Source organism: Macaca fascicularis, chromosome 12 (genome assembly GCF_037993035.2).
Source record: "Macaca fascicularis isolate 582-1 chromosome 12, T2T-MFA8v1.1".
Classification (NCBI taxonomy): Eukaryota; Metazoa; Chordata; class Mammalia; order Primates; family Cercopithecidae; genus Macaca; species Macaca fascicularis.
This window is the reverse complement of record NC_088386.1, coordinates 98,937,121-98,963,265: the sequence shown is the minus strand read 5'-3', so window position 1 is coordinate 98,963,265 and position 26,145 is coordinate 98,937,121. Positions and strand designations below refer to the sequence as shown.

Here is a 26,145-nt window from a genome sequence, read left to right as displayed (position 1 = left end):
CCACAAAGTCAGATCTCACCAGAAAATAAAACCTGCTGGACCTTCCAGTCTCCAGAACTATGAGAAATAAATTTCTGTTATTTAAGCTACCCAGTCTACAGTATTTTGTTATGACAATCAAAGCAGACTAAGAAGACATATAAGGGAAAAAATCCTAGAAACCCTTACTGTTCTTGAACAGAGATACAAAATTTTTAAACAAAAAATCAATCAAATGCAGTAGTACATAAAAAGGATAATATACTATAATCCTAGCACTTTAGAAGACTGAGGAAGGAGGATTACCAGAGGTTAGGAGTTCAAGACTAGTCTGGAGGCAACACAGCAAGGCCATATCTACAAAAATATCTACAAAAACATTTTGTTAAATTAGCCAGCTGATATGATTTGGATCTATGCCCCCACCCAAATCTCATGTTCAACTGTAATCTCCAGTGTTGGAGGTGGGGCCTGGTGGGAAGTGACTGGATCACGGGGGCGGATCCTTCATGAATAGTTTAGCAGCATCCCTTTGGTGCTTTTCTAATGACAGAGTTCTCAAGAGATCTGGTCATTTAAAAGTGTTAGCACCTCCCGGCTTTCTCACTCTTGGTCCTGCTCCTGCTTCGACTTCTGCCGTGAGTAAAAGCTCCTGAGGCCTCCCCAGAAGCAGAGGCTGTCATGCTTCCTGTATTGCCTGCGGAACCATGAGCCAATTAAACCTCTTTCCTTTATAAATTACCCCAGTCTCAGGTATTACTTTATGGCAGTGTGGGAACAAACTAATACACTGCTTATCATGGTACAATCCTGTGGTCCTAGGTACTCAGGAGGCTGAGGCAAGAAAATCATTTGAACCCAGGGGTTTGAGGCTACAGTAAGCTATGATTATACCATAGCACTCCAGACTGGGCAACACAGCAACACCCTGTTTCTCCAAAAAAAAAAAAAAAAAGAGAGAGAGAGAGACAAATAAAAATTAACTATATAATCACAACCAAAGGTAGTTTAGGCCAGAAATATGATGTTAGTTTAATATTTGAAAATCAACCTATGTACTTTGCCAATTAACAAGCACCTCAAATAGATGTAGTAAAAGTATGTAAAAAAAAAAAAAAAAGTCAACGTCCATTCAGTAATAAAAACTATTAGCAAAGTAGAGTTAGAATAAGACTTCTTCTACTTAATAAAGGGCATCTATTTTTTAAAACATATAGCTAATAACATATTTAATGGTGAAAGACTGAATTTTTTCCCTTCTACATGTGGGAACAAGGATATAAAAGTCAATACACAAAAACAAATTATATTTCCATATACAAGTTTTAAAAATGAAAAATACAATTTAAAACAAATCAGGCTGGGCATGGTGGCTCTCACCTGTAATCCCAATACTTTGAGAGGCTGAGGTGGGAGGATCACTTGAGGCCAGGAGTCTGAGAACAGCCTAGGCAACACAGTGAGACTCTGTCTCCGTAAAAAAAATTGTTTATATTAGCCAGGCACAGTGGCACATGCCTATAGTCTTAGATATTTGGGAGGCTGATGTGAGAGGACCACCTGAGCTCACAAGTTGGAGGTTATATAGCGAGCTATGATTGCACTACTGTACTTCAGCCTGAGCAACAGAATGAGACTGCATCTCTCCCCAAAAATGAATAAGATAAACCATTTACAAAGCGTACAAAATATACAATACTTTTGGATAAATTAACAAAATATGTGCACAACCTATACATACAAGAGACAAAGGCTTCCATGGGATACTTTACTTCTAAGCCAAGTGGCTCCCTGACACACCAATTTGATTTTATAACCTCATTTGGAGGACTTAAGAATAGCCCTTGGATGGCTGTGAGGACTCCTGATGAATAGAAACACCTTATACTGTTCTATTAGCATGCTAGGTTTCCTGTCCTCTATCCTATAAGTGAAGCCAGTTTCCAGAGATGGTTTACTGTGGAGCTTCATTACCTAGTTAGCTAGGTATCACTACTGGTGGTCAAGCAGAGTCAGTACTGCAGTCATCTTCAGCAAGCAATCAAAGGACTATTTCTGTCCTGTTTCATTTCACAGGGAAAAGAAAGAACTGAAGCAAATATGGCAAAATGTTAAGTGACAAATTTGAATGGGAAATACATACTCAAGGTACACACAGTGTTCCTTTTATAGTCGGCAAATTCTATATTTTTGAAAGATGGCATATATAAGTCACATATATAGGGGCTAACTCTCTCAAGTTTCCTATTTTCAGTAAAAATTCTGAAGTTCTAAAATATACCACCATTGGTTGGGCATGGGGCATGGTGGCTCATGCCTGTAATCCCAGCACTTTGGGAGGCTGAGGTGCGTGGATTATCTGAGGTCAGGAGTTCAAGACCAGCCTGGCCAACATGGTGAAACCCTGTCTCTACTAAAAATATAAAAATTTGCCGGGTGTGGTGGCCTATGCCTGTAATTCCAGCTTTTTGGGAGGCTGAAGCAGGACAACTGCTTGAATCCAGGAGGTGGAGGCTGCGGTGAACCAAGATCGCGCCACTGTACTCTAGCCTGGGGCAACAGCGTGCAACTTCGTCTCAATAAAAAAGTAACTAAATAAAATAAAATATACCACCATCATTAAAATATTTTTATTCTAAAAAAATTTTTTTTGAGAATAGCACATTAAATAAAACCACGTACAATAATTGCAGCCAAACACAAATCATGTACCTTACTCCAGTGACAAGTTCTTACAACCTTTATTTTATAAATTAACAAAGCTGAATCAAGATCAGAATCAGAGTAAGAATAAAAAGTAATCAGAGTAAGATGATAATCATAGCAAGAGAAATTAGAGGTGTTACTTACGATAAAAGAAAGGGACAAATTCCACTGTGAGAGAAGCTGGTTTATATTTCTGTCTGCTCTTTTCCACAGTACTAAGGCTTCGTCTATCATTAAAAAGAAGTCAATAATAAATTACAACATGGGCAAGCAGACATGGCACAATTACAAAAACAATTATAAAACAAATTTAATATTTTACTTTTGATTTGTGTCTTGAACCATGTATCTCTAGGATTCACATAATCTTGAAAAGAAGTCTAGCAAATAACTGAACTGTTCATCAATTAAAAGATTTATTTTTTTGAATTATGCAACATGGCAGCTAGGTTAAATCTCCAAATAACTGTAAAATGAACAAGAAGCCAGCCCTTAAAATTTCCAATCTGTACAAGAATTTGTTCGGCAGTAACGCTAAACTGACAGCTCAGACTAGTAGAATATTTTTATCAGAAATCCAGGCTACTCTGCCACTTTCTGAAACTTTATAATAATGAATAATGAGGCCATATATTAGCTTCTTTCATCTTGAGGATACAGATCCAGTATGGGCTGGGATTATTTCTGTTTTTTAATGACAATTTCAGTAGTTTTGATGGATATTATGTTTTCTACAGGCTTTGATAAAGCCAATACAAATTGCCCGTGTTTTTAACAAGAACATTTCAATTCAATACAAAATGAATCTTTTAGATGGGCAGAGTGGTGTGGAGATTGGAGAATAAAGTGTAGTATTATGATGATACTTCCAACTAGTAGATGGTAAATTTTCAAAATCACAGATATTTTTTCATTCCCTAAAAAAGCATTTAAAATTACTAAAGCCAACAAAAATAGAAAATATTTAAAGGACAGCCACATAGAAATTCTGTACATCTAAATATGATCAACTGATAAAGCACTGGTCTAAGATGCTTTCTTCTTAATGACCATAATTGAGCTATTGAAATTACTTTCCTTATAATTATTTCAAACCTGAGAAGAAATTTCAATTCATCATAGAACAAACCACATAGGATAAGCATAGCTGGACTCAGTGATAGCAAAATAAAGAGTTCAAAGATCCAGATCTACTATCCAAATTCATTAGAAATCATATTAGACCTCATTTGCTACTGCACTGCTTTCCAAATCTATGCCTATTTCCAGTGTGTGGAAGGCAGAACCCAGCTGTATTTATTTTAATTTCAAACATAACATGTTAGAACATTAATAGATCTTCCTATCTAATTAAGACCATTATCAAAGATTTTCATGTTTTTGTAACAATACAAAATTCACTGGAGTTTCAAATAAAAAATTCAATCATGTGGTAAAAAAATTAATTTTAAAAGGATAAAATTTAATTCAGCTTTCAGTTAGGTTTTTCCATGGGATTATTATCATTTTGTGCATCCATTATAAATTATGGTATTAACTAAGACCATAATTTAGTTAGATTGCTTGTATCCTATCCAGACAACCTACGCTACAAACAATAAACATCCTCACCTGATTAACATAATACAAATGTACTTCTACAATTTGTGATCAATGACTCATTCTAAAGTTCCTGTATTAGATGTAACATATGCACATAATTTCCAATATATTTGTGGTAAAAATTTAATATGCTAACATAAACAAAAGGGGTGAGAACTATTACACACATTAGAACACAAAAATTAAAGCACAAGCAGTTTGTACTGCATGTTTTCAATAAGTTAGTAGAGCTAAAAATGAACCTTAGTCTTATACCATTTGTAGAATGTAGCACAGTTAATTGCTCCATTATTATTTGATATTTGGGCCAAGCATCTAGCATTTAGCAGATGGTAATACCTATCAACTGGTTGTCTGAGAGGGCTGTAAAACACTTATTTGCATCTCAGTTTTCTAAGTTTATGTCCTTGGTTGATTTAACCATGTTGCTGCTGCTGTTTGTTTTTTTTTTTTGAGATGTAGTCTCGCTCTGTCGCCCAGGCTGGAGTGCAGTGGCCTAACCTCAGCTCACTGCAAGCTCCGCCTCCCAGGTTCACGCCATTCTCCTGCCTCAGCCTCCTGAGTAGCTGAGAGTACAGGCGCCTGCCACCAGACCTGGCTAATTTTTTTGTATTTTTAGTAGAGACGGGGTTTCACTGTGTTAGCCAGGATGGTCTCGATCTCCTGACCTCGTGATCCACCCGCCTTGGCCTCTCAAAGTGCTGGGATTACAGGCGTGAGCCACGGCGCCCGGCCACCATGCTTCTTTTTTGTACTCACATCATACCTAGGACATAATCATTATTCTTTTTTTTTTTTTTTTTTGAGACGGAGTCTCGCTCTGCCGCCCAGACTGGAATGCAGTGGCCGGATCTCAGCTCACTGCAAGCTCCGCCTCCCGGGTTCACGCCATTCTCCTGCCTCAGCCTCCCAAGTAGCTGGGACTACAGGCGCCTGCCACCTCGCCCGGCTAGTTTTTTGTATTTTTTTAGTAGAGACGGGGTTTCACCGTGTTAGCCAGGATGGTCTCGATCTCCTGACCTCGTGATCCGCCCGTCTCGGCCTCCCAAAGTGCTGGGATTACAGGCTTGAGCCACCGCACCCGGCCCATAATCATTATTCTTAATTTTATTTGGAAAAAATTCAAGTTTTGGCAAAAGTTGCAACAATAAGAATAGATCAAAGAACATCAAATAGAGTTTACCCAAGTTCACTGTTAACCCTTTATCCCGAATTTTTTTTTTTTCTTTTAGAGACAGGGTCTTGCTCTATTGCCCAGACTGGAGTGAAGTGGTGCTATCCTAGTTCACTGTAACCTCTAACTCCTGGGCTCAAGCCATCTTCCCATCTCAGCCTCCTGCAAAGCTAGGACCACAGGTGCAAGCCACCATACGCAGTTAATTTTTTTTTTATTTTTTGTGAGGATGGGGTCCTGCTATGTTTCCCAGGTTGGTCTCTAACTCCTGGGTTTAAGTGATCCTCCTACCTCAGCCTCCCAAAGTGTCCCACAGGCATGAGCCACTGTGCCCGGCCTCATTATATATAGAAAATCACATATATCATGGTCCTTCATCTCTTAATATTGTAGTGAATATTTACTAATAGGGATATAGTCTTATATAACACCATAGTATAGTTATAAACTTCAGTAAATTTAACACTGATACAACACTTTTATGTAATCTACCAACCATATTCCAGTTTTGTCAATTCACCCACTAACATCCTTTGTAGCATTTCTCTCTTCCAATACAGCTTCCAGGCTAGGGTGAGGTATTGCATTTAGTGTCTCTTTAGCCTCTTTTAATCTAAAACATTTCCAGAATCCCTCTTTTTGATATTTTTAAAGAAAGTTGTCCTCCAGCCTTCCTTTTTTTAAAAATTAGAATGTTCTTCACTTGGGGTTTACTTGTTTTCTCACAATTAGATTCAGACTATGCATCCTTGGCTGGAATAACACATAAGCAATGACGTGTTCTTCTCAGGGTTATCACATGTGGAGGACATGATACCCATCTACTTCTTACTGATAATCAGTTAATTTTGATCATCCAACCAAATGGATTATTTGGTCCAGTACTGTCCAAAATAATTACTAATTTTTCAATTACAAGTAATAAGTAATTGTGGGGAGACATTTTAAAACCACACACATGGCTGCGCGCAGTGGCTCACACCTATAATCCTAGCACTTTGGGAGGCTGACGCAGGCGGATCACCTGAGGTCAGGAGTTCAAGACCTGTCTGGCCAATATGGTGAAACCCTGTCTTGACTAAAAATAAAAAATTAGCCGGGCGTGGTGGTGCACGCCTGTAATCCCAGCTGCTTGGGAGGCTGAGGCAGGAGAATTGTTTGAACCTGTGAGGCAGAGGTTGCAGTGAGCTGAGATCACGGTATTGCACTTCAGCCTGGGCGACAGAGCAAGACTCCACCTCAAACAAACAAACAAACAAACAAAAAACATACACACATCATGCTCCCAACCAAAACATCCCCCTAGGTTTAACATCCATGAATGATTCTTGCCTGATCCAATCTTACTATGATGTGTCCAAAATGTGTTTTTTTCCCCCAACTCCAGCATCCCCTCTATATTTACTAATTGGCACTTGGAATTTTACTGTAAGCAACACCCTTCACTTCTCCCTTATCTATCACTGGTATGAACTCATAAATTTTCTTCCTGAATGGTTACATAATTCATTACTGTAATTATTTTGTACATATATTGTCCCAGGTTTGATAAGTAGGAGGCACAGGGCATACCTTAACATAATTCTTTTTCTCTTGGCAAGGCAAGGAATCCTACTAAACTTGCACTAGTCACAAAGTAGGAACTCAGTAAGTATATTTTTGAACAAATGTTTAAATGAATGAACAAGTCACATTGAAGGAAGATTTCTTTTTCTCTTTTCTCTTCTTCTTCTTTCTTCTTCTCCTTCTTCTTCCTCTTTCTTCTTCTCTCTCTCTCTCTTCTCCTTCCTTCCCTCCCTCCCTCTTTCCTTTCCTTCCTTTTTCCACTCCTTTCTCCTCTACTCTCCTTTTCTCCATCCCTCCTTTCCTTCCTCCCTCCCTCCATTTTCTCTCTTTCAGGTTTTGCTGTCACCCAGGTTGGAATGCAATAGTGTGATCATAGCTCACTACAGGCTTCAACTCCTGGGCTCAGTGATCCTCTCACCTCAGCCTCCCAAGTACTTGGAACTACAGGCACATATCACCACACCCAGCTAATTTTTTTTTTCTTTTTTTTCTAGATGGGGTCTTATACTCCTGGCCTCAACCAGTCCTCCTGCCTTGGCCTCCTAAAGTGCTGGGATTACAGGTGTGAGCCACCATGCCTGGCTGATTTATTTCCCTATACTTATTTTAGTTCCACTTGAGGAAATCTTTCCAACTTTCTGAGATTCTGTAAGTAGAATCAAAATTGAGATAACAGATTAATCAAATCTACAAAAAGCATCTATTTGTTTTCATCAAATAAGAAAAGAAATAGTTTTAAATGGCTCTGTACTTGGAATTATGTTAATTTTAATTAAATCTATTCTAACCTGCTTTAGCTATTTTGGTAAGCAATAAACACAAACAATGAATAAGAAAATATATATCTTCTTAATTTCCACTTAATTTCAGAATCAGACTAATAAATAAGGTGTAAATTATTGCTGTAGATTCCTTTCTATAAGTCTTCCATGAGCAATGGATTTCTCCTAATTCCATTTTTTAATCTCCCTGTCAAAGTCAAAGAAACCCAAGTCTGAATTCCCTGCTTTATCATTTATCTTTGAAGCAGTTCTTACATTACTGGCAAGATTGCTGTGCATATTAGAGATAATACATACACGGCTTCTAATGTAATTCCTGGCAAATATATGCATGCATTCGTTAAATGCTGCTACTCATCCTCTACTTTGCCCCCCTTTCTGTTGCCATCTTACATAAGCAGAATTATCTTCCTATATTATGTTAATAGCATATAAAATTTTCTTCTTTTTGGGTCTCTGGGCTGTGCTCCTAGCTCGGGCTCCCTCTCCTCAGCTCTGAGAGGCCTTAGGTGGTTCTGTGGCAGCCTCTGTTGCCTGTGACCTGCAGGCCCTGCAAGATCCCCGGGCAAGATGCCGGAGCATGCTGGAAGCTGGAATGTGGACTCAGTGACTTTTGAGGATGTGGCTGTGACCTTCACCCAGAAGGAGTGGGCGTTGCTGGATTTTTCCCAGAAGAAACTCTTATAGAGATGTGACACAGGAAACCTTCAGGAATTTGGCTTCTACAGGAAACAAATGGGAAGACCAGAATGTTGACGATCCAGTCAGAAAATATGGGAGAAATGTAAGTCATATGGTAGAGAGACTGTGTGAAGGTAAATAAAATAGTCAATGTGGAGATACCTTCAGCCAGAATTCAAATCTTAATCTGAACAAGAAAGCTTCTACTGAAGTAAAATCATGTGTATGCAGAATGTGTGGAAAAGTCTTCATATGTCATACATCTCTACATAGGTATATTGTGTCTCACAGGTATATTGTATCTCACTCTGGACACAAACTATTTGAGTGTGAGGACTGTGAAATGAAGCCATATAAATGTAAACAATGTGGGAAAGCCTTTCTCTCACAGGTGTTTGAAGACACATGGTAATGCACAGTGATAATGGATTTTATAAATGTACAGTATGTGGGGAAAACTTTATTTTCCCCAGTTTACTTAAAATGCACCAGAAAACTCACACTGGAGAAAAAAAATCCTATAAATGTAAACATTGTGGTAAAGACTTCGATTATTCCAGAAACGTCACGAACATGAAAGAACTCATAGAGGAGAGAAACCCTATACAAGCAAGAAATGTGATAAATTATTAACTTCTTCCTATGTCCTTCAACAACATGAAATGATTCATACTGGAGAGAAACCCTATAGATGCAGAGAATGTGGTAAAGCCTTTACAACTTCCAGTTTCCTTCGTAAGCATACAAAGGCTCACAGTGGAGAAAAGCCTTGGGAATGTCAAAAATGTGGTAAATCATTCACACTTTCCAGTTCCCTTTGATGACATGAAAGAACTCAAACTGAAGAGAAACCCTTGGATATAAGTAAAGTGGTAAAGCCTTCTCTTCTCCCAGATCCTTTCAACAGCATGAAAGAAGTCATATTGGAAAAAAACCATGTGAATGGAAGAAATGTGGTAAAGACTTCAGATGTTCTAGTTCTATTAGAACAAATGAAAAAACACATAGTGGGATTGTGAGGAATACTGGAAAACATGCAATTTTCCCCGTTCCCTTTGAAAACTAAGAAAAACTCATACTGGGGGAAAAATGAATGTAAAAAAACTGGCAAAGTCCTCAGTTTTCCCAATTTCTTTCAAGGACATAAAAGGGTTCCCAATAGAGAAAAACCCTATAATTCTTAGAAATGTGGCAAAGCCTTCAGTTCTTCCATTTTTCTTTGAAATATGTAAGAAGTCAGTGGAGATAAGCCTTATAAATTTAAATGTGTGGTAATTTCTTTAGTTCATAAGTTTCATTTGATACTTGAACTCATTTTTTAAAAATTCCTATAAATGTACAGAGTGTGAGAGTACCTTCATTTGTCTAATTGTCTAACACATGTTCAAGATACATGGTAACAAACTGTAGATGGACCTTATAAATGTGAGAGCACTCTGGATTGGAAGCATAGCAGTGTAGAAAATACAGAAATGTTTTTAAATTTAACAATTACTTCAAAAGTTTTGTAAAACTCTCACTAGGAAGAAATTCTATAAAAGTTGGTAAACTGGAAAGCCTGATGTAAATTAATGCTCAGAAATGCACATAAGTGGAATGTTATTCTCATTGTAAATATTTTGCTTATCAGTGGTTCATTGCTAAAGAGGGTCTCTGTACTTTTGATTTCTACTTCCGCAAGAAAACCTCAATGTGAAAATTCTGTAGATACTCTTTCAGCAATGCTACATGAGTTTAATAGGTAGTGGATTTTTAAAAAATTAAATTAGTAAAATTCTTCTCTCTTAAGTGTGTTGGATCTCTGGGTAAATTAAAATGTATTCCTATATGAAGGTAATTTTAATTTTTATGTAATTTTTAAAGTTCTCTGATTAATGGGCCATTGAAAAATGTGGTTTTGTTAACATTTGGAATTTTCTCACTGGCCTCATCTGGCAAGTTTTGGTTATCTGTATATGTTTTCTACATTATATAGGAAAATTACTCTTTTTTGGTGTAATAATATTTGTTGTATTTTCCTTTTTAATAAAGAGTTGTTATCAAAAAATTTTTCTTCTTTTTGACTCTCAAAAACTGTTTTTAGCTACCAATTTTATCTAATTTGTTATCAAAACTACCTTTAATAAATCTTCTCTCCCCATCTTTAAATTCATTTTGCTATTATTAAAGATTCCTTTAAAAGCCTCTCTTCTGCCATTTTCAGACTGGTTTTATGTTCCTCTTTCTGTATCTGTCTTGCTGTCTATAAAGAAAAGTTATGCCATTGTTTCAAAACTTAAAATATGTTCCCTTAGATTTGCCATTGCTGAAAAGTCTAAGGCGGAGGATGGAGAAGTAGCAAGAGTAGGAGGAAGAGGAGGAAGAGATACACTTTCCTTAGAGAAATCTCTGGCATACATGTCAAAATGCGGGAACGCTGATTAGTTAGAACCAAAGTGCTAATGAGTATAAAGACTACAGATGAAGCACTGTTAAGTGTCTCTTTGTATCGTTTTTTTTTTTTTTTTTTTTTCTCTTTCTTTTTACTTTTGGTTTGAAAGGACCTAAAAGTAAGGACTTGTTTATTACATTTGTTTTTAAAACGCTAAGAGCACATGAACATTTTCCCTAAGCGGAATGATGAATAATTCAACAATAAAGGAGAGAGGTTTATAGAATTTATAAAATTGCAAAGCCAAAGGATAACATAATCTAGAAATACACCAAGGGAAAACTAAAATGACAAATTTGGTTCATCACCACCTTGCAAATAAAAGACAGGTCTCTATAGCTAACTGAAGCCTTGAACTCTTAGGCTCAAGCAGTCCTCCCACCTCAGCATCCCCAGTAGCTGGGACAACAGGCATGAGCCACCACATCCGGCTCCCTTTTTGTACTTTTAAAGACTCATAAGCAGGGCATAAGCAGAGATAAAAAGTAGTCACGGCACTAATTGCCAACTATTTCTACCCCTTCTAGTCACATGGTAGATTTTAACTTGGCCCCACTGTAGTAGACAGGGACAGACGGGGACATGTAATCACAGTTCTGGCCAATGAGTTCAGAATGAAAATAACATGTGTCATGTAGCATGACCAGACAAGACAAGAACATTAAATTGCCAATTTGACACCTTTCAAAACTTTTTCTCTCACACTTGGTGACTACAAAGGCTAAAATGCTGGCTGCTCTGTTAGCCTGGGACCTTTAGTGACTATGATGAGTAGAGGCTCTCTGCTTACCCACAATAGACAGACAACATGAAAAAGAAGTAAATCTTTTGTTATTCTAATTCCCTTGTTTGTTACTGATGCATAATTTATTCCTCCTGTCTAACTGAAATTTTGTATCTTTAACCAACATTTTCCCAATCTCCATCTCCAAGGATGTATTCTGATTTCAATAAAATATTATATCACTATATAGAACATACAAAAAGTGCTACCACATAGTATATATAAATGTTCTCTTGGTTATCAATTCTTCACCATCATCTAATGGTATGGGGGCTATACTACCCTGGAAACCCTGAAAAATCTATAAAAATAATTTAGTAATGAAATTTCGCAATCAAGTTGCAGGAAGTAGAAATTATTTACAAATTGGTCAGGCTAAGTTGAAAATGAAAATGGAAATCTTGAGGAGATTTGGGAGATTTAAAAAAGAGGTCTGATTGAGAGTGATGATACAATTCTTTGTAATCTGTGCCCACAGGTAAGAACAGTATGTGACTTTAAAATTCTTCTCTTTGAGCTCCGTACTGGTAATTAAGCTATTGTCACCAAGCTACCAACCCACTCTTCTATATTCTCTCTGCTTTGTGATGCTGGGACAGGCATCATGCAAACTTTCTTTTTCCAGCTGCCTCCCTTTTGGGCTCCCTAATAGAGGGTACTAGATGAAGCGTGGAAGAAAGAGAGCAAGGATTGGTTCACACTGCTCTTTTTCTGTATACTCATCAGCATCACACCAGCAAGAATTCTTAATTGTAGCAATGGCAGTTGGTTCCTGTCTTCAGCTTATTTTTGGCAATCCCAGAAGGAGCCTCTTGACCGCTCAAGAGATATCAGCACCAGCTATGCAATGCTCCTTCCTCAGAGGTCTGAACCACAGTGCTGTAGGGCATCTTCTCCAAAGTCTAGATTCTGATAACTTCATTCTCTTCCCTTTGTTCCCATGACTGCAGGGAAAGCAGCTGTTTCCTAAAGTTAATGTCCTACCTTTGCTTTGTCAATTCTCTAATATTTGTTTATCAATTTCCTTGTATTAGATCCTCTCTTTTAAAATATCTAGTTTGAGGAGGCTGGGTGCAGTGGTTCATGGGTATAATTCCAGTACTTTGGGAGGCTAAGGTGGGAGGACTACTTGAGCCTAGGAATTCAAGACTAGTCTGGGCAACATAGTGAGATCTCATGTCTAAAAATAAAAATAAAAATATTTAGTGTGGTTTCTGTTTTCCTTATGGGATCCTGATGACATAAACTCTACAGTTAAAAATAAATGGACAAAGGCCGGGCACGGTGGCTCCCAGCACTTTGGGAGGCCAAGGCAGGTAGATCATGAAATCAGGAGATCGACACCATCCTGGTCAACATGGTGAAATTCCATCTCTACTAAAAATACAAAAATTAGCCGGGTGTGGTGGGGCACTCTTGTAATCCCAGCTACGCAGGAGGCTGAGGCAGGAAAACTGCTTGAACCTGGGAGGCGGAGGTTGCAGTGAACTGAGATCATGCCACTGCACTCCAGCCTGGTGACAGCAAAACTCCATCTCAAAAAAAAAAAAAAAAAGAAATGGACAAAATACTGCTAAAAAGCATTTTCTAATTATAAAGTACGTTTTTAAAAAAAGAACTTTTCCTGAAAAACATTTATACTGTATTTGATGTTACTACGCCTTTAACATTTCTTATCAGATTATTAGTACTCAAAATTGTATTGCAAAATACAAGTTCAGGGTATATGTAATTATTCAGAAGTAGAATTTATCACTAATTCATTCCCTCCAACATATTTCTCTAGCTCAGAGTTAAACCTGTGGGTCTTATATACTTCTTTCCAATTGCTTTCATAGAGGAGACCTGCTTTGAAGAATCAGATATATTATGACACTCAGGTTTTAAATGAACATTATTATTTATAAGACATACCCTGAAATTCTATGTCTCCAATTCCGATATGGATCATATAAGCTTTCACAAAATGCCAATGCATGGATCACAAATTCTTCAACAGATGTCTGATCGGCCATTTCCTTCTCTTTTTTTTTGCTTTTTAACTGAGAACAAAGTTAAACATAAAATTGAAGACATGTCTTACTTATCATCTAACAATAAGTCATTTGTATTCAAATAAGCCAAACTTTCCCTTTGAGACTAAAAGAGTCATTTAATCATATGGACTGAATACAGCCTCTACGATTTTAAGCATGTCCTATGATAGGTTTAAAATAAATAGCCAAACATCTTTTGAAAAAGTAATGTTTACAGTAAGAAGGATATGTGATAAATAATACATAAAAATCACAAATTGTATCATTTTAAAAGCCATTAATAAAACACTTGAATTTTTAAATTAAATAACAGTATATATAATAACTACTTGTCTACATTTAGGTAATATGTACAAGATTTCTGAAATATATATTACCCAACAATAAGTTTAAGTCTCTTCTCAATTATTACCTCTTCTGAAAATATTTAACTATACTGACTATAATATAAAAAAAAAGTAGGCCGGGCGCGGTGGCTCAAGCCTGTAATCCCAGCACTTTGGGAGGCCGAGACGGGCGGATCATGAGGTCAGGAGATCGAGACCATCCTGGCTAACACGGTGAAACCCCGTCTCTACTAAAAAATACAAAAAACTAGCCGGGCGAGGTGGCGGGTGCCTGTAGTCCCAGCTACTCGGGAGGCTGAGGCAGGAGAATGGCGTGAACCCGGGGGAGCGGAGCTTGCAGTGAGCCGAGATCGCGCCACTGCACTCCAGCCTGGGGCACAGAGCAAGACTCCGCGTCAAAAAAAAAAAAAAAAAAAAAAAAAAGTAGGCCGGGCTCGGTGGCTCACGCCTGTAATCCCAGCACTCTGGGAGGCCGAGGCAGGCAGATCACCTGAGGTCAGGAGTTTGAGACCAGCCTAACCAACATGGAGAAACCCCGTCTCTACTAAAAATACAAAAGTTGGCCGGGCGCAGTGGGGCATGCCTGTAATCCCAGCTACTTGGGAGGCTGAGGCAGGAGACTCGCTTGAACCCGGGAGGTGGAGGCTGTGGTGAGCCGAGATCGGGCCATTGTACTCCAGCCTGGGCAACAAGAGCGAAACTTCATCTCAAACAAACAAACAAAAAGTAAAACCTAGTTGCTCTCAGTAAAGTGACAAAAATGATTAGTTCACACCTACTTGCTGAATATAGAGCGTTGTCATGGTGATGACATAATTAATGTACGAGCAAGTCCCAATTTCTTCCACATTTGATAGATTTCTGTGAGAAAAAGAGACTTTAATTTTTTACACATGAATGTTGAACAAAACATATGTTCGTGAATTCAGCTTGAATTATGAGAACACAAGTTGGCAAACAAAATGCAAATGACATTTATTAAAACATAAAATCAATATGGTTATATAACTGCTCTCCCACCAAGACTGTGAAATATACCTCAAGCACCATTTAACTACTATAGACAGAGAATGTTTAAAAAGTATATGCTGATTAGCCTCTATTTATTACTGAAAATTGGAAAATATCACAAAGTAGAAACAGAAAAGAAAAAATAAACACCAATATCTTGCAATCTCAAAATAAGAAACTATGTACATCTACATTATTTCCTTACAGATTTTTTGGCCCTATGCAGATTCTTAGTTTTCTTTTCCGTATATACTGTTGGCATTATAACACATGTGCAGTATAATCATCTTCACTTTGCTTTTTGAATTACAGTTCCCTTTTAAGGCTGTCATATTTCCTCAACTACATTAAAAGTCCTTGAAAAAGGGCTAACAGCATCTTTACTCACTCTAAGAGGGCACAGCATCATATTTTGTTTAAAGCAGTGGGTTTGTAAGTGCTTGGTGTTTAACTAAAATGTGGTCCCTCATTTTTATTCCATTTTTATAAGACTGAGGTAAAACATGATAATATTCATTATATCTAAAATCTTTTCCTTGACATAATAAAAAAGCAACATTCATTAATTTTGTTATGAGATATTGTGATCTTGTAAAACATTTTATGTCTTAAAATCCAGTAAATGCTAATTTTAGAAAAATTAACAGAATGAATAGACTTCTTCTTTTTTAAGAGATGGGGTCTTGCTCGGCTGCCCAGGCTAGAGCAAAGTGGTACAATCATAGTGTTCTGCAGCATCAAACTCTTGGGCTCATGTAATCCTCCCACCCCAACTTCCTGAGAAGCTGGGACTACAGGTATGTGCCACTAGCCCTGGCTAACTTTTAAAATTTTTTGTTGAGATGAGGGTCTCACTTTGTTGCCCAGGCTGGTCTTGAACTCCCGGGCTCAAGCAATCCTCCTGCCTCAGCCTCCCAAAGGGCTGGGATTACAGGTGTCAGCCACCACACCCACCCAACCAACAGACTTCTTAATGTAAGAAGTCAGACTGGCATGACAACTTGGAGAAAACAGGGTAAGGCAGAGGCAAAATTGGAAGCTTCTGCAAGAATTCTGCTTCCAATAATAGTGGACTAAGATCAGTCCTCTCCCTGACAACAACTAGAAAACATGGACAAAACATTTTTTTAAAAATCTGTTTAAAGTCAGGGGAAAATTAATAAGGAAGTGAAAAACCACAGATCCAAGATACAGAACAAAGAAACACAGAAAGAGATGAGAGCTGCATTTAGATCCATTTTTGCACTAATGACTTCTACCAGTCCTGACAGGGGTAGATGAAACAATAAGAAGCTGCTGATTGCATCTGACAGTCTCACAGTGCTCAAAAGGGACAAAAATTAGAATTCAGAGCCCGAAAATGACTGTCTCTAAGGCTGTGGCTTAAGATCCCAAAGGGCAACACTCAAGAAGTAAAGGTGAAATGAAAATAGATTAGTAGTCACAGAGACTAAGTCCAAGTCAGCTTAATCATTCACTGTATTAGAGGGATACTTTTCCAAAAACTAATGTACATTAACTGAGAACAAAGACAGTAGTATCCCCAGCCTAAAAGTATCTCTACGATTTTTCAAAAATAATAACCAACACTTACTCAAAAATAACAACTTACATGAGAAGGCAACACAAGTTTGAAAATCAAAAGAAACAATACACAAAAGAAACAGACCTACAATATGAGCAAAAGTAAAAGAAAAAGAGGTTGGGTGTAGTGGTTCATGCCTGTCTGTAATCCCAACACTTTGAGAAGCTGAGGCAGGAGGATTGCATGAGCCCAGGAATTCGAGACTAGCCTGGGCAACATAGCAAGACAGTAATTTAAAAAAAAAATTTTTTTTTTTTTTGAGATGGAGTCTTGCTCTGTCACCCAGGCTGGAGTGCCGTGGCGTGATCTCGGCTCACTGCAACCTCCGCCTCCTGGGTTAAAGCAATTCTCCCGCCTCAGCCTCCCAAGTAGCTGGGATTACAAGTGTGTGGCGCCATTCCTAGCTAATTTTGTATTTTTAGTAGAGACGGGGTTTCACTATGTTGGCCAGGCTGGTCTGGAACTCCTGAACTCAAATGATCGGCTTGCCTCGGCCTCTCAAAGTGCTGGGATTACAGGCCTGAGCCACTGTGCCCAGCCAGCAGGACAATAATTTTTTTTAAAACAATTGGCCAGACATGGTGGTGTGCCTACCAGCTACTCAGAAGGTTGAGGTGGGAGGATCACTTGAGCCAGGGAGATTGAGGCTGTAGTGAGCCATGATCATGTCAGTACACTCCAGCCTTGGTGATGGAGCAAGACTCTGTCTCAATTTTTTTAAAAAAGCATAATCCATGAAAGAAAAAAGTTAAGTCAAACTTCATTAAAATTAAAAGCTTCTGCTTTGCAAAACACTATTAAAAGAATAAAAAGACAAGCCACAGACTATCAAAAAATATTTACAAACCAGATACCTGCCAGACACAGTGGCTCATGCCTGTAATCCCAATATTTTGGGAGGGTGAGGTGGGAGGATCGCTTGAGCCCAGGAGTTACAGACCAGCCTGGGCAATATAGCGAGACCTCATCTCTACAAAAAATAAAAAATTAAAAAACATCAGCCAAGTATGGTGGCATGTACCTGTGGTCCCAATTACTTGGGGTGTGGGGTACTGAAGTAGGAGGATAACTTGAGGATGCAGTGAGCTATGATCACGCCACTGCACCTCAGGCAACAGAACTCATTGCACCTGGGCAACAGAGTAAAAACCTGTCTCAAAACCACAACGACAACTACAAAAAAAAAAAAAAAAAAAAAAAAACAAAAAAAACCCAGATAACTGATAAAGGAATTACATCTCAAAACAGTCAAAGATGTCTTAAAACTTAATAAGAAAACAACCCAATTTTTAAAAATGAGCAAAAGATCTAAATAGACACTTTACCAAAGAAGATACAAATGGTATATAGCCATATGAAAAGATGGTGAACATCTTTTGTCATTAGGAAATTGCAAATTAAAACAATGAGATACTACAAACACCTATTAAAACGACTAAAATCTAAAAGAACAGTATAATCCAGTATTGGAAACCATAGAGAGCAACAGGAACTCTCATTCATTGTTGGTGGGAATGCAAAATGGTATAGCCATTTTGGAAGACAATTTTGCACTGACAAAGCTAAACATAAGCTTACCATATGACACAGCAATTATATTCTTCAGTATTTACCTAAATGAGTTCAAAACTTATGTGTATGCAAAATCTGCACACAGATGTTTGTAGCAGCTTTATTCATGACTGCCAAAAACTGGAAGTAACCAAGATGTCCTGCAACAGGGGAATGAATAAACAAACTGTGGTATGTCCATAAGTAGAGTATTATTCTGTGACAAAAAGAAATGGGCTATCAAGCTACAAAAAGACATGGAGGAGGGTCAGGTACGGTGGCTCATGCCTATAGTCCCCGTTTGATCAAGGCAGAAGGATCGCTTGAGCCCTGGAGTTTGAGACCAGCTTGGGCAACATGGCGAAACTCCTTCTCTACAAAAAATACAAAATAATAATAATAATAACTGGGCATGGTAGCATGTACCTGTAGTCTCAGCTACTCAGAGGCTGAGGTGGAAAGATAATGAGACCGGGAGGTCAAGGATGCAAAGAGCCCTTACCAAGCCACTGCACTCCAGTGTAGTTGACAGAGTAAGACCTTGTCTAACAAACAAACAAACAAACAAACAAACAAGAAAAGTCATGCGGGACCCTTAAATGCATATTGCTAAGTGAAGGAAGCCAGTCTGAAAAGGCTACATTCTGTATGATTCTAATTATGACACTCTGGTGAAAGCAAAACTAAAGACACCATTAAAATATCAGTGGTTAAGCCTCATTCTAGATGAGAATGGGTACTGTTGATCATGGTGTCCAAAAAAGTTAATGTGGCTAAACTGAGACAGAGGCTATGCTTCCATCACAGTACACACATTGCAGTGGTGACAATGAGACCTGTAACATTTGATATACTTATGAGAAAAAAAAAAAAAAAATCAGTGGTTGCCAGAGGTTGGGGCGGGAAGGGGTGTGGGGTGTGTGTGTATATGTGTGTGGGTGTGTAAGGAATGAATATGTGGAGCACAGGCCATTTTTAGTGTAGGGAAACTATTCTATATGATCCTATAATGATGGATTATGTCAAATTTATATATGACAATATAAATTAGTCAAAACCCATGAAACTATGCAACACAAATAGTGAACCCTAACGTGCATATGGACCTTAGTTAATAATATATAAATACTGGTTCATCAGCCGTAATAAATGTATCATACTAATGTAAGATATTAATAATAGAGGAAACTGAGGGGTATGGGAAAGGAGTATGCGGGAATTCTAGATTTATATAAAAACAGCTCTAAAACATAAAGTGTATTAAAGTTTTTAAAAGGAGCTTTAAAAACGTAAAGTGAGGTCTCTGGAAATAGAAACATGTTCTGTGACTGGCAGCTATTAAACATTAAATTTATAATTAGAAACTATCTCCTACCCAAAACATTTTTTTCAACCAAAAAAATGTGTTGAGCATTTCCAGTGCTTCCCTCTATTACCAAAATCTAAATATAATGAATTTACAACAAATATCTGTAGGATTTTTGATTTCAGCAAAATTGTAGTAGGTAGCTAGCAGGAAAATATAGCAAATTATCAGAGATCAACTATGTCTTACTACCTGAATAAACCCATTTCCTTTAACCTTTTTTTTTTTTTTTTTTTTTGAGAAGAGTCTCGCTCTGTCACCCAGGCTGAAGTGCAATAGCACGATCTCGGCTCACTGAAACCTCCGCCTCCCAGGTTCAAGCAATTCTCCTGCCTCTCAGCCTCCTGAGTAGCTGGGATTTCAGGCACCCGCCACCACGCCTGGCTAATTTTTGTATTTTTTTGGAGAGACAGGGTTTCACCATGTTGGCTAAGCTGGTCTCAAACTCCTGACCTCAAGTGATACACCTCCTCGGCCTCCCAAAGTGCTGGGATTACAGGTGTGAGCCACCGTACCCGGCTGCATCCTTCAACCCTTATAATTCTTGTATTATGTTTCCAAATTTTAAGGATGAGGAAAAACACAAAAATAAAAACATGTCTAAGGCTCTGGGAGAGCCTAAATTAGGGGTGAAATGTTTTAGAAATTATTGCTCAGTCATTCCATAATTCCTGCAAAGGCAATGAGAAATTAAGCCAAAGGTGACTAAGAGGAAAATTCAGTCCCTATTCATCTACTAATTAATTATAAAATATTTATAAAACAAATAATGTATGTTACAGAAAGTGGCGCCCAAAAAGAAAATAGATTTAAAGATATAGAATGTGGCTTCCGAAATGAAGATAGGTTTCAAGAGGAATATGAACCAATAAACCAATGGTTCTTGAATTCTTATATGCAGATGCCCCTAAACCAATGGTTCTTGAATTCTTATATGCAGATGAATGTGGAATGCTTGAAAAATCCAGATTTTGAGCCCTTTTGAAACAGAATTTCCATAAGCAAGGCTCAAGCTCTATATTCTACTAAGCTTCCTTGTTGTTATTTATGCATACCAAAATGTAAGCACCACAGACCTAATTTATAAATGTGGGAAATATGATAACTTATAGGATAATTACACTTTATTTGGTAAAATGATAAAATGAAATATCTGATTTATTTTCACAAATAACAGAGAGTAATAAAAATACATATACATTTACAGGTGAGAACCATAAGAAAAATACTGGTATAGTAATTTCTTGCTGAAGAAAAACTGTCATTGACTTTAATATAATTTTGTAAAATCTTGGCTAATGTTGCTATAACTAGGTATAGTAACTAAAAGGACTTCCAACATACTAACAAACCATAAGCCTACTGCAAAAAGCGCACTTACTCTTTAAAGTTCCATATGAACTACAAACATCATTAATAAGAAATAAAATTAATTATTATTTTGGTAACGTAACAATTTTTTATTTTTTATTTTTTATTTTTTTTGAGACAGAGTCTTGCTCTGTCGCCCAGGCTGGAGTGCAGTGGCCGGATCTCAGCTCAGTGCAAGCTCTGCCTCCCGGGTTTACGCCATTCTCCTGCCTCAGCCTCCCGAGTAGCTGAGACTACAGGCACCCGCCACCTCGCCCGGCTAGTTTTTTGTATTTTTTAGTAGAGACGGGGTTTCACCGTGTTAGCCAGGATGGTCTCAATCTCCTGACCTCGTGATCCGCCCGTCTCGGCCTCCCAAAGTGCTGGGATTACAGGCTTGAGACACCGCGCCTGGCCAACGTAACAATTATTTTAAAACAGATAATTAGCTTCTTTTTTCTTTTTTATTTACTTAATTTATTACACTTTAAATTCTGGGATACGTGTGCAGAATGTGCAGGTTTGTTACATAGGTATACATGTGCCATGGCGGTTTGCTACACCCATCAACCCATCATCTACATTAGATATTTCTCCTAATGTTATCCCTCCCCTAGCACCCCACCCACCTAAAGGCCCAGTGTGTGATGTTCCCCTCCTCGTCTCCATGTGTTCTCACTGTTCAACTCCCACCTATGAGTGAAAACTAGCTTATTTTTTCTACTAGATACCTGCAAAGAATAATGAAGAACTTGACAAGCAAAACTGACAAGGCTTGCTGTTGTTCCTCTAACCCATCTGCCATTTTCTGAACACACTGTAGCAGCTGGATCCTCAGAACCTGCAGAATATTATCAGGAAGCAGAGATATTCCTGGAGGCATATCATCTACCCTAAAACAGAAAGGGAAAAAAATAAGAAGCCTGTTGAAATATAAGAAGAAAATCTCTGGCATTTAAATGAACTTCATTTTCAGCCCAAATCCTAAAGAAGCTCTTTTATTCATTCCAGATACTCTGTGCTTTCTTGTCTGCAACACACCACCAGATGATTAGTAACTAGAAGATTATTAGAGCAGAGTGGTTTTTCTTATTTCAGAAGAGGCTTACTAAAGAGGGCAACAGAGAGACTATTTGATATCTTCAATTGTACTATTTTTAATGAAAATATTTAGAATAAATTAATTTATGTTCCACTTAGAAATACTATGTATACTAAATACTGTGTATAGCAGTGTGCATATCATTTCTAAAAGAAACAATAACTGTAAAATAAAAATGAAGTATCTACATAACTAATTTAATATCTGTCAACTGTTGGCCAGGTGCGGTGGCTCACACCTATAATCCCAGCACTTTGGGAGGCTGAGGCAGGCGGATCATGAGGTTAGGAGCTCAAGACTAGCCTGGCCAACATGGTGAAACCCTATCTCTATTAAAAATACAAAAAATTAGCCGGGCGTGGTGGTGCACCTGTCCCCAGCTACTCAGGAGGCTGAGACAGAAGAATCGCTTGAACCCAGGAGGCAGAGGTTGCAGTGAGCCGAGATTGTGCCACTGTACTCCAGCCTGGGTGACAGAGTGAGACTCTGTCTCAAAAAAAAAAGAAAAAAAAAAATTTGTCAACTGCTTTACTAAACATCATTGTTTAGTATAGACTCCCCAAGCCATATGATCAGAAGAGGGAGAAAGATAACCAGCAAAAGGAAAGAAGAGAGATAAAAGGGTATTTAAAAAAAAAAAAAAAAAAAAGGAAATGTAGAGCTCTGAGCATGGGTATCAACAGAAGACTTTAAAAAATAATAGATCAATATTTTGTGACAAATGGTTTCCATGTAAGACAATATGGTTCTTTAAGGGCAAATGCCAACATCAGACATGAGTGGTTCCTCTGGTGTTTCTTTCATAATAAAAACCCATACCTGGATTCAAAGTCTAAAGACATGGGTACTAAATCTCACCTCTGTAACATACAGCTAATCATTTACCTTTGAAGTTCCTCATGGACACTGAAGTACCCAACCTCATGAAATAATGTATCTGTGTTCCAAGAGGAGCTGGTTTTAAGTGGGCTATGCAGATAAGCACAAGAGATATATGGAAGGTCACTCCTGTGGTCACACAACCAAAACCAGAGAATACCTCCTCCCTCCCCATCAAAAATCAGTGGCACTAAATAAAACCCTATCATCTCGGGGATGGCAGAAAATCCAAAGCATAACAAAACATGGATATCTTTTTTTTTTTTGAGATGGAGTCTCACTGTGTTGCCAGGCTGGACTCAGCTCACTGCAACCTCCACCTCCTAGGTTCAAGGGATTCCCGTGCCTCAGGCTCCCGAGTAGCTGGGATTACAGGCACATGCCACCACACCCACCTAATTTTTATATTTTTCACAGAGACAGGGTTTCACCATGTTGGCCAGGATGGTCTCAATCTCTTGACCTCGTGATCCACCCATCTTGGCCTTCCAAAGTGCTAAGATTACAGGCGTGAGCCACCGTGCCCGGCCCAAAGAAAGCATGGATATCTTACCAGCCTGAAAGATGTAGGCTTAGAGTCAAGGCATGTTGAGTCACAGATAATGAAAAAAATGCAGTATTTCTTATAAACTTGTTTCTGGCCTGAGGTCTGTACCTGGTTGAAATCTATGCCAAATCACCGAAGAAACAGAAAATTGGCTCAGCAACATAGCAAGACTTCATCTCCACTGGGGGGAAAAGAAAAAATTAACCAGGTATAGTGGTACATAACTGTGGTCCCAGCTACTTGGAGGCTGAGGTAGGAGGATCGCTTGAACCCAGGAGTTCGAGGTTGCAGTGAGCTATGATCATGCCACTGTACTTCAGCCTGGTCGACACAGAAAGACCATCTCTCAAAAACTAATAATAATAAAAAATAGAAAGAAATAGAAAATTGTGACTGCAACTTCTCTCACCATTATCGAGTGTTCAAAGAGATTTTTATACCATACTTAAAAATTGTTGCTAACCTGAATGGGTAGACAATTCCTGTGCTGCCACAGAAGACATTACAGTAGAGGGACCTGCAGAGAGAGGTTAATATTTCCAGGGAAATGAGAGACAGGAAATATCCTGGCAAGTCCAAAAGACTTGTGGAAGACCTGAAGAGATTGACCTAAGGAGAAGGATAGTAGAAACACAACTGAAGGGGCCAACATCTTAGAATTCATCTAAAAACTGCAAGTAATCACACAAGTAGGATGTTCTACCAATATTTAATATTCTGTTAATATTTTAATAAAACAGATACAAAATAAACAAAATTTCAAACATGAATGAGAAAATACCCATTCTCATGTGGGTTGCCAGTACATGACAGGTGGTTGCCAATACTTCTACAGGCAACTACATGTCTACTTGTGTTTTCTGTGTTTTTTTTTTTTTTGAGATGGAGTTTCACTCACATTGCCCAGGCTGGAGGTGCAATGGCGCAATCTCAGCTCACTGCAACCTCCGCCTCTTGCGTTCAAGCGATTCTGCTGCCTCAGCCTCCCGAGTAGCTGAGATTACAGGCATGTGCCACCACACCCACTAATTTTGTATTTTTAGTAGAGATGGGGTTTCTCCATGTTGGTCAGCCTTGCCACCACGCCCGCTAATTTTGTGTTTTTAGTAGAGATGGAGTTTCTCCATGTTGGTCAGGCTGGTCTCGAACTCCCGACCTCAGGTGGTCTGCCTGCCTCGGCCTCCCAAAGTGCTGGCATTACAGGCATGAGCCACCGTGTCCGACATACATGTCTACTTTTAAGGAATGGCAGAGCTTTCTATGTGAATCTGCTGTGGTCTGAATGCTGGTATTCCCCCAAATTTCATATGTTGTAAGCTAACCCCCAGTGCAATAATAGTATGAAGAGGTGGGGCATTTAGGAAGTGATAAGTCATGAAGGCTCTGCCCTCATGGATGAGATTAGTGTCTTTATAAAGACAGTGAAGGGAGCTGCCCTGCTCCTTCCTCTGTGTGAGGACACAGTATTCATCCCTCTGCTATGTAAGGACACAGCAAAAAACAGAGGACAGGCCCTTACCAGACATCAAATATGCTGGTGTCTTAATCTTAGACTTCCCAGCTTCCAGAACTGTGAACAGTAAATATCTACTGTTGTTGTTGGCCAGGCACAGTGGCTTACGCCTGTAATCCCAGCACTTTGGGAGGCCGAGGCGGGTGGATCACCTGATGTCAGGAGATGGAGACCATCCTGGCTAACACGGTGAAACCCCGTCTCTACTAAAAATACAAAAAAAAATTAGCCGAGCGTGGTGGCGGGTGCCTGTAGTCCCAGCTACTCGGGAGGCTGAGGCAGGAGAATGGTGTGAACCCAGGAGGCGGAGGTTACAGTGAGCCGAGATGGGGCCACTGCACTCCAGCCTGGGCAACAGAGTGACACTCCGTCTCAAATAAATAAATAAATATCTACTGTTGTTCTTTAAAAAAAAAAAAAAAAAAAAAAGTTTCCAGTTCTGTAAGCCACAATTTTTTTTAAGAGACAGGGTCTTGCTACATTGTCCAGGCTGGTCCTGGACTCAAACTATCCTCCCACCTTGGCCTTCCAAAGGGCTGGGATTATAGGCTTGAGCCATTGTGCCCAACCTATAAAATTTGAGTATCACCTGCCCTATTTTACAGGGGTCTGAAACCAGAAGGTCAATATGCATTTTCAGCTATGAAATATAGAAAGGTCTATACAAATATAATATATTTTAAACATGCTATCACTAAAACCTCAGAATCTTTTCATAAGCCACTGTATACTAATTTCCTATTCCTTTAAGAAAAATGCCTGAATCTGAACAGAGCTCCCTAAAGCATGCCTATGATTAAATGACAATTATACTTTACAGCCATCTCTTCTTCAGCTTATGCTTAATATGAAGTATTGCTAGTATTTTCACATTGAGTAAAAGGCTGTTTAATTAACTATAAGCAGAAAAATCTGAAGCACATAACCAGTAGTCACATGTAGAATATAGTTAGCCTCTTTCTGAACCATCCTACAACATAAATTAAGAAAGTGTTTTATAAAATGAACACCAGGCCAGGCGCGGTAGCTCAAGCCTGTAATCCCAGCACTTTGGGAGGCCAAGACGGGTGGATCACGAGGTCAGGAGATCGAGACCATCCTGGCTAACATGGTGAAATCCCGTCTCTACTAAAATAAATACAAAAAAACTAGC

At 38.6% G+C, this 26,145-nt stretch overlaps 1 protein-coding gene and 1 non-coding gene across 16 annotated transcripts in view; one reads left to right on the top strand and one right to left on the bottom strand.

Moving 5' to 3' along the window:
* The window catches only part of NBEAL1 (neurobeachin like 1), a 206,947-nt gene that overhangs the window by 144,507 nt on the left and 36,295 nt on the right, over positions 1-26,145 (bottom strand). For 5 of the 15 annotated variants that reach the window (XR_006691117.2, XR_012421391.1, XM_065525900.2 and 2 more), the window contains 5 exons: positions 23,943-23,996; positions 21,683-21,844; positions 14,868-14,949; positions 13,620-13,747; positions 2,830-2,912 (listed from right to left, as the gene is read on the bottom strand). Coding sequence is in view for 13 of the 15 variants with exons in the window: in XM_065525900.2 (XP_065381972.1) it covers positions 2,830-2,912; positions 13,620-13,747; positions 14,868-14,949; positions 21,683-21,844; positions 23,943-23,996 (509 nt within the window). In the remaining 2 variants the exon portion in view is untranslated. Of the gene's footprint in view, positions 1-2,829; positions 2,913-13,619; positions 13,748-14,867; positions 14,950-21,682; positions 21,845-23,485; positions 23,661-23,942; positions 23,997-26,145 lie in introns of all 15 variants that reach the window. The other 10 variants (XM_074009801.1, XM_045367498.3, XM_005573987.5 and 7 more) reach the window with 4 other exon arrangements.
* LOC123568157 (small nucleolar RNA SNORA1) lies at positions 18,949-19,082 on the top strand. Its single transcript, XR_006691378.1, has one exon. It is a non-coding gene; the product is annotated as a small nucleolar RNA SNORA1 (small nucleolar RNA).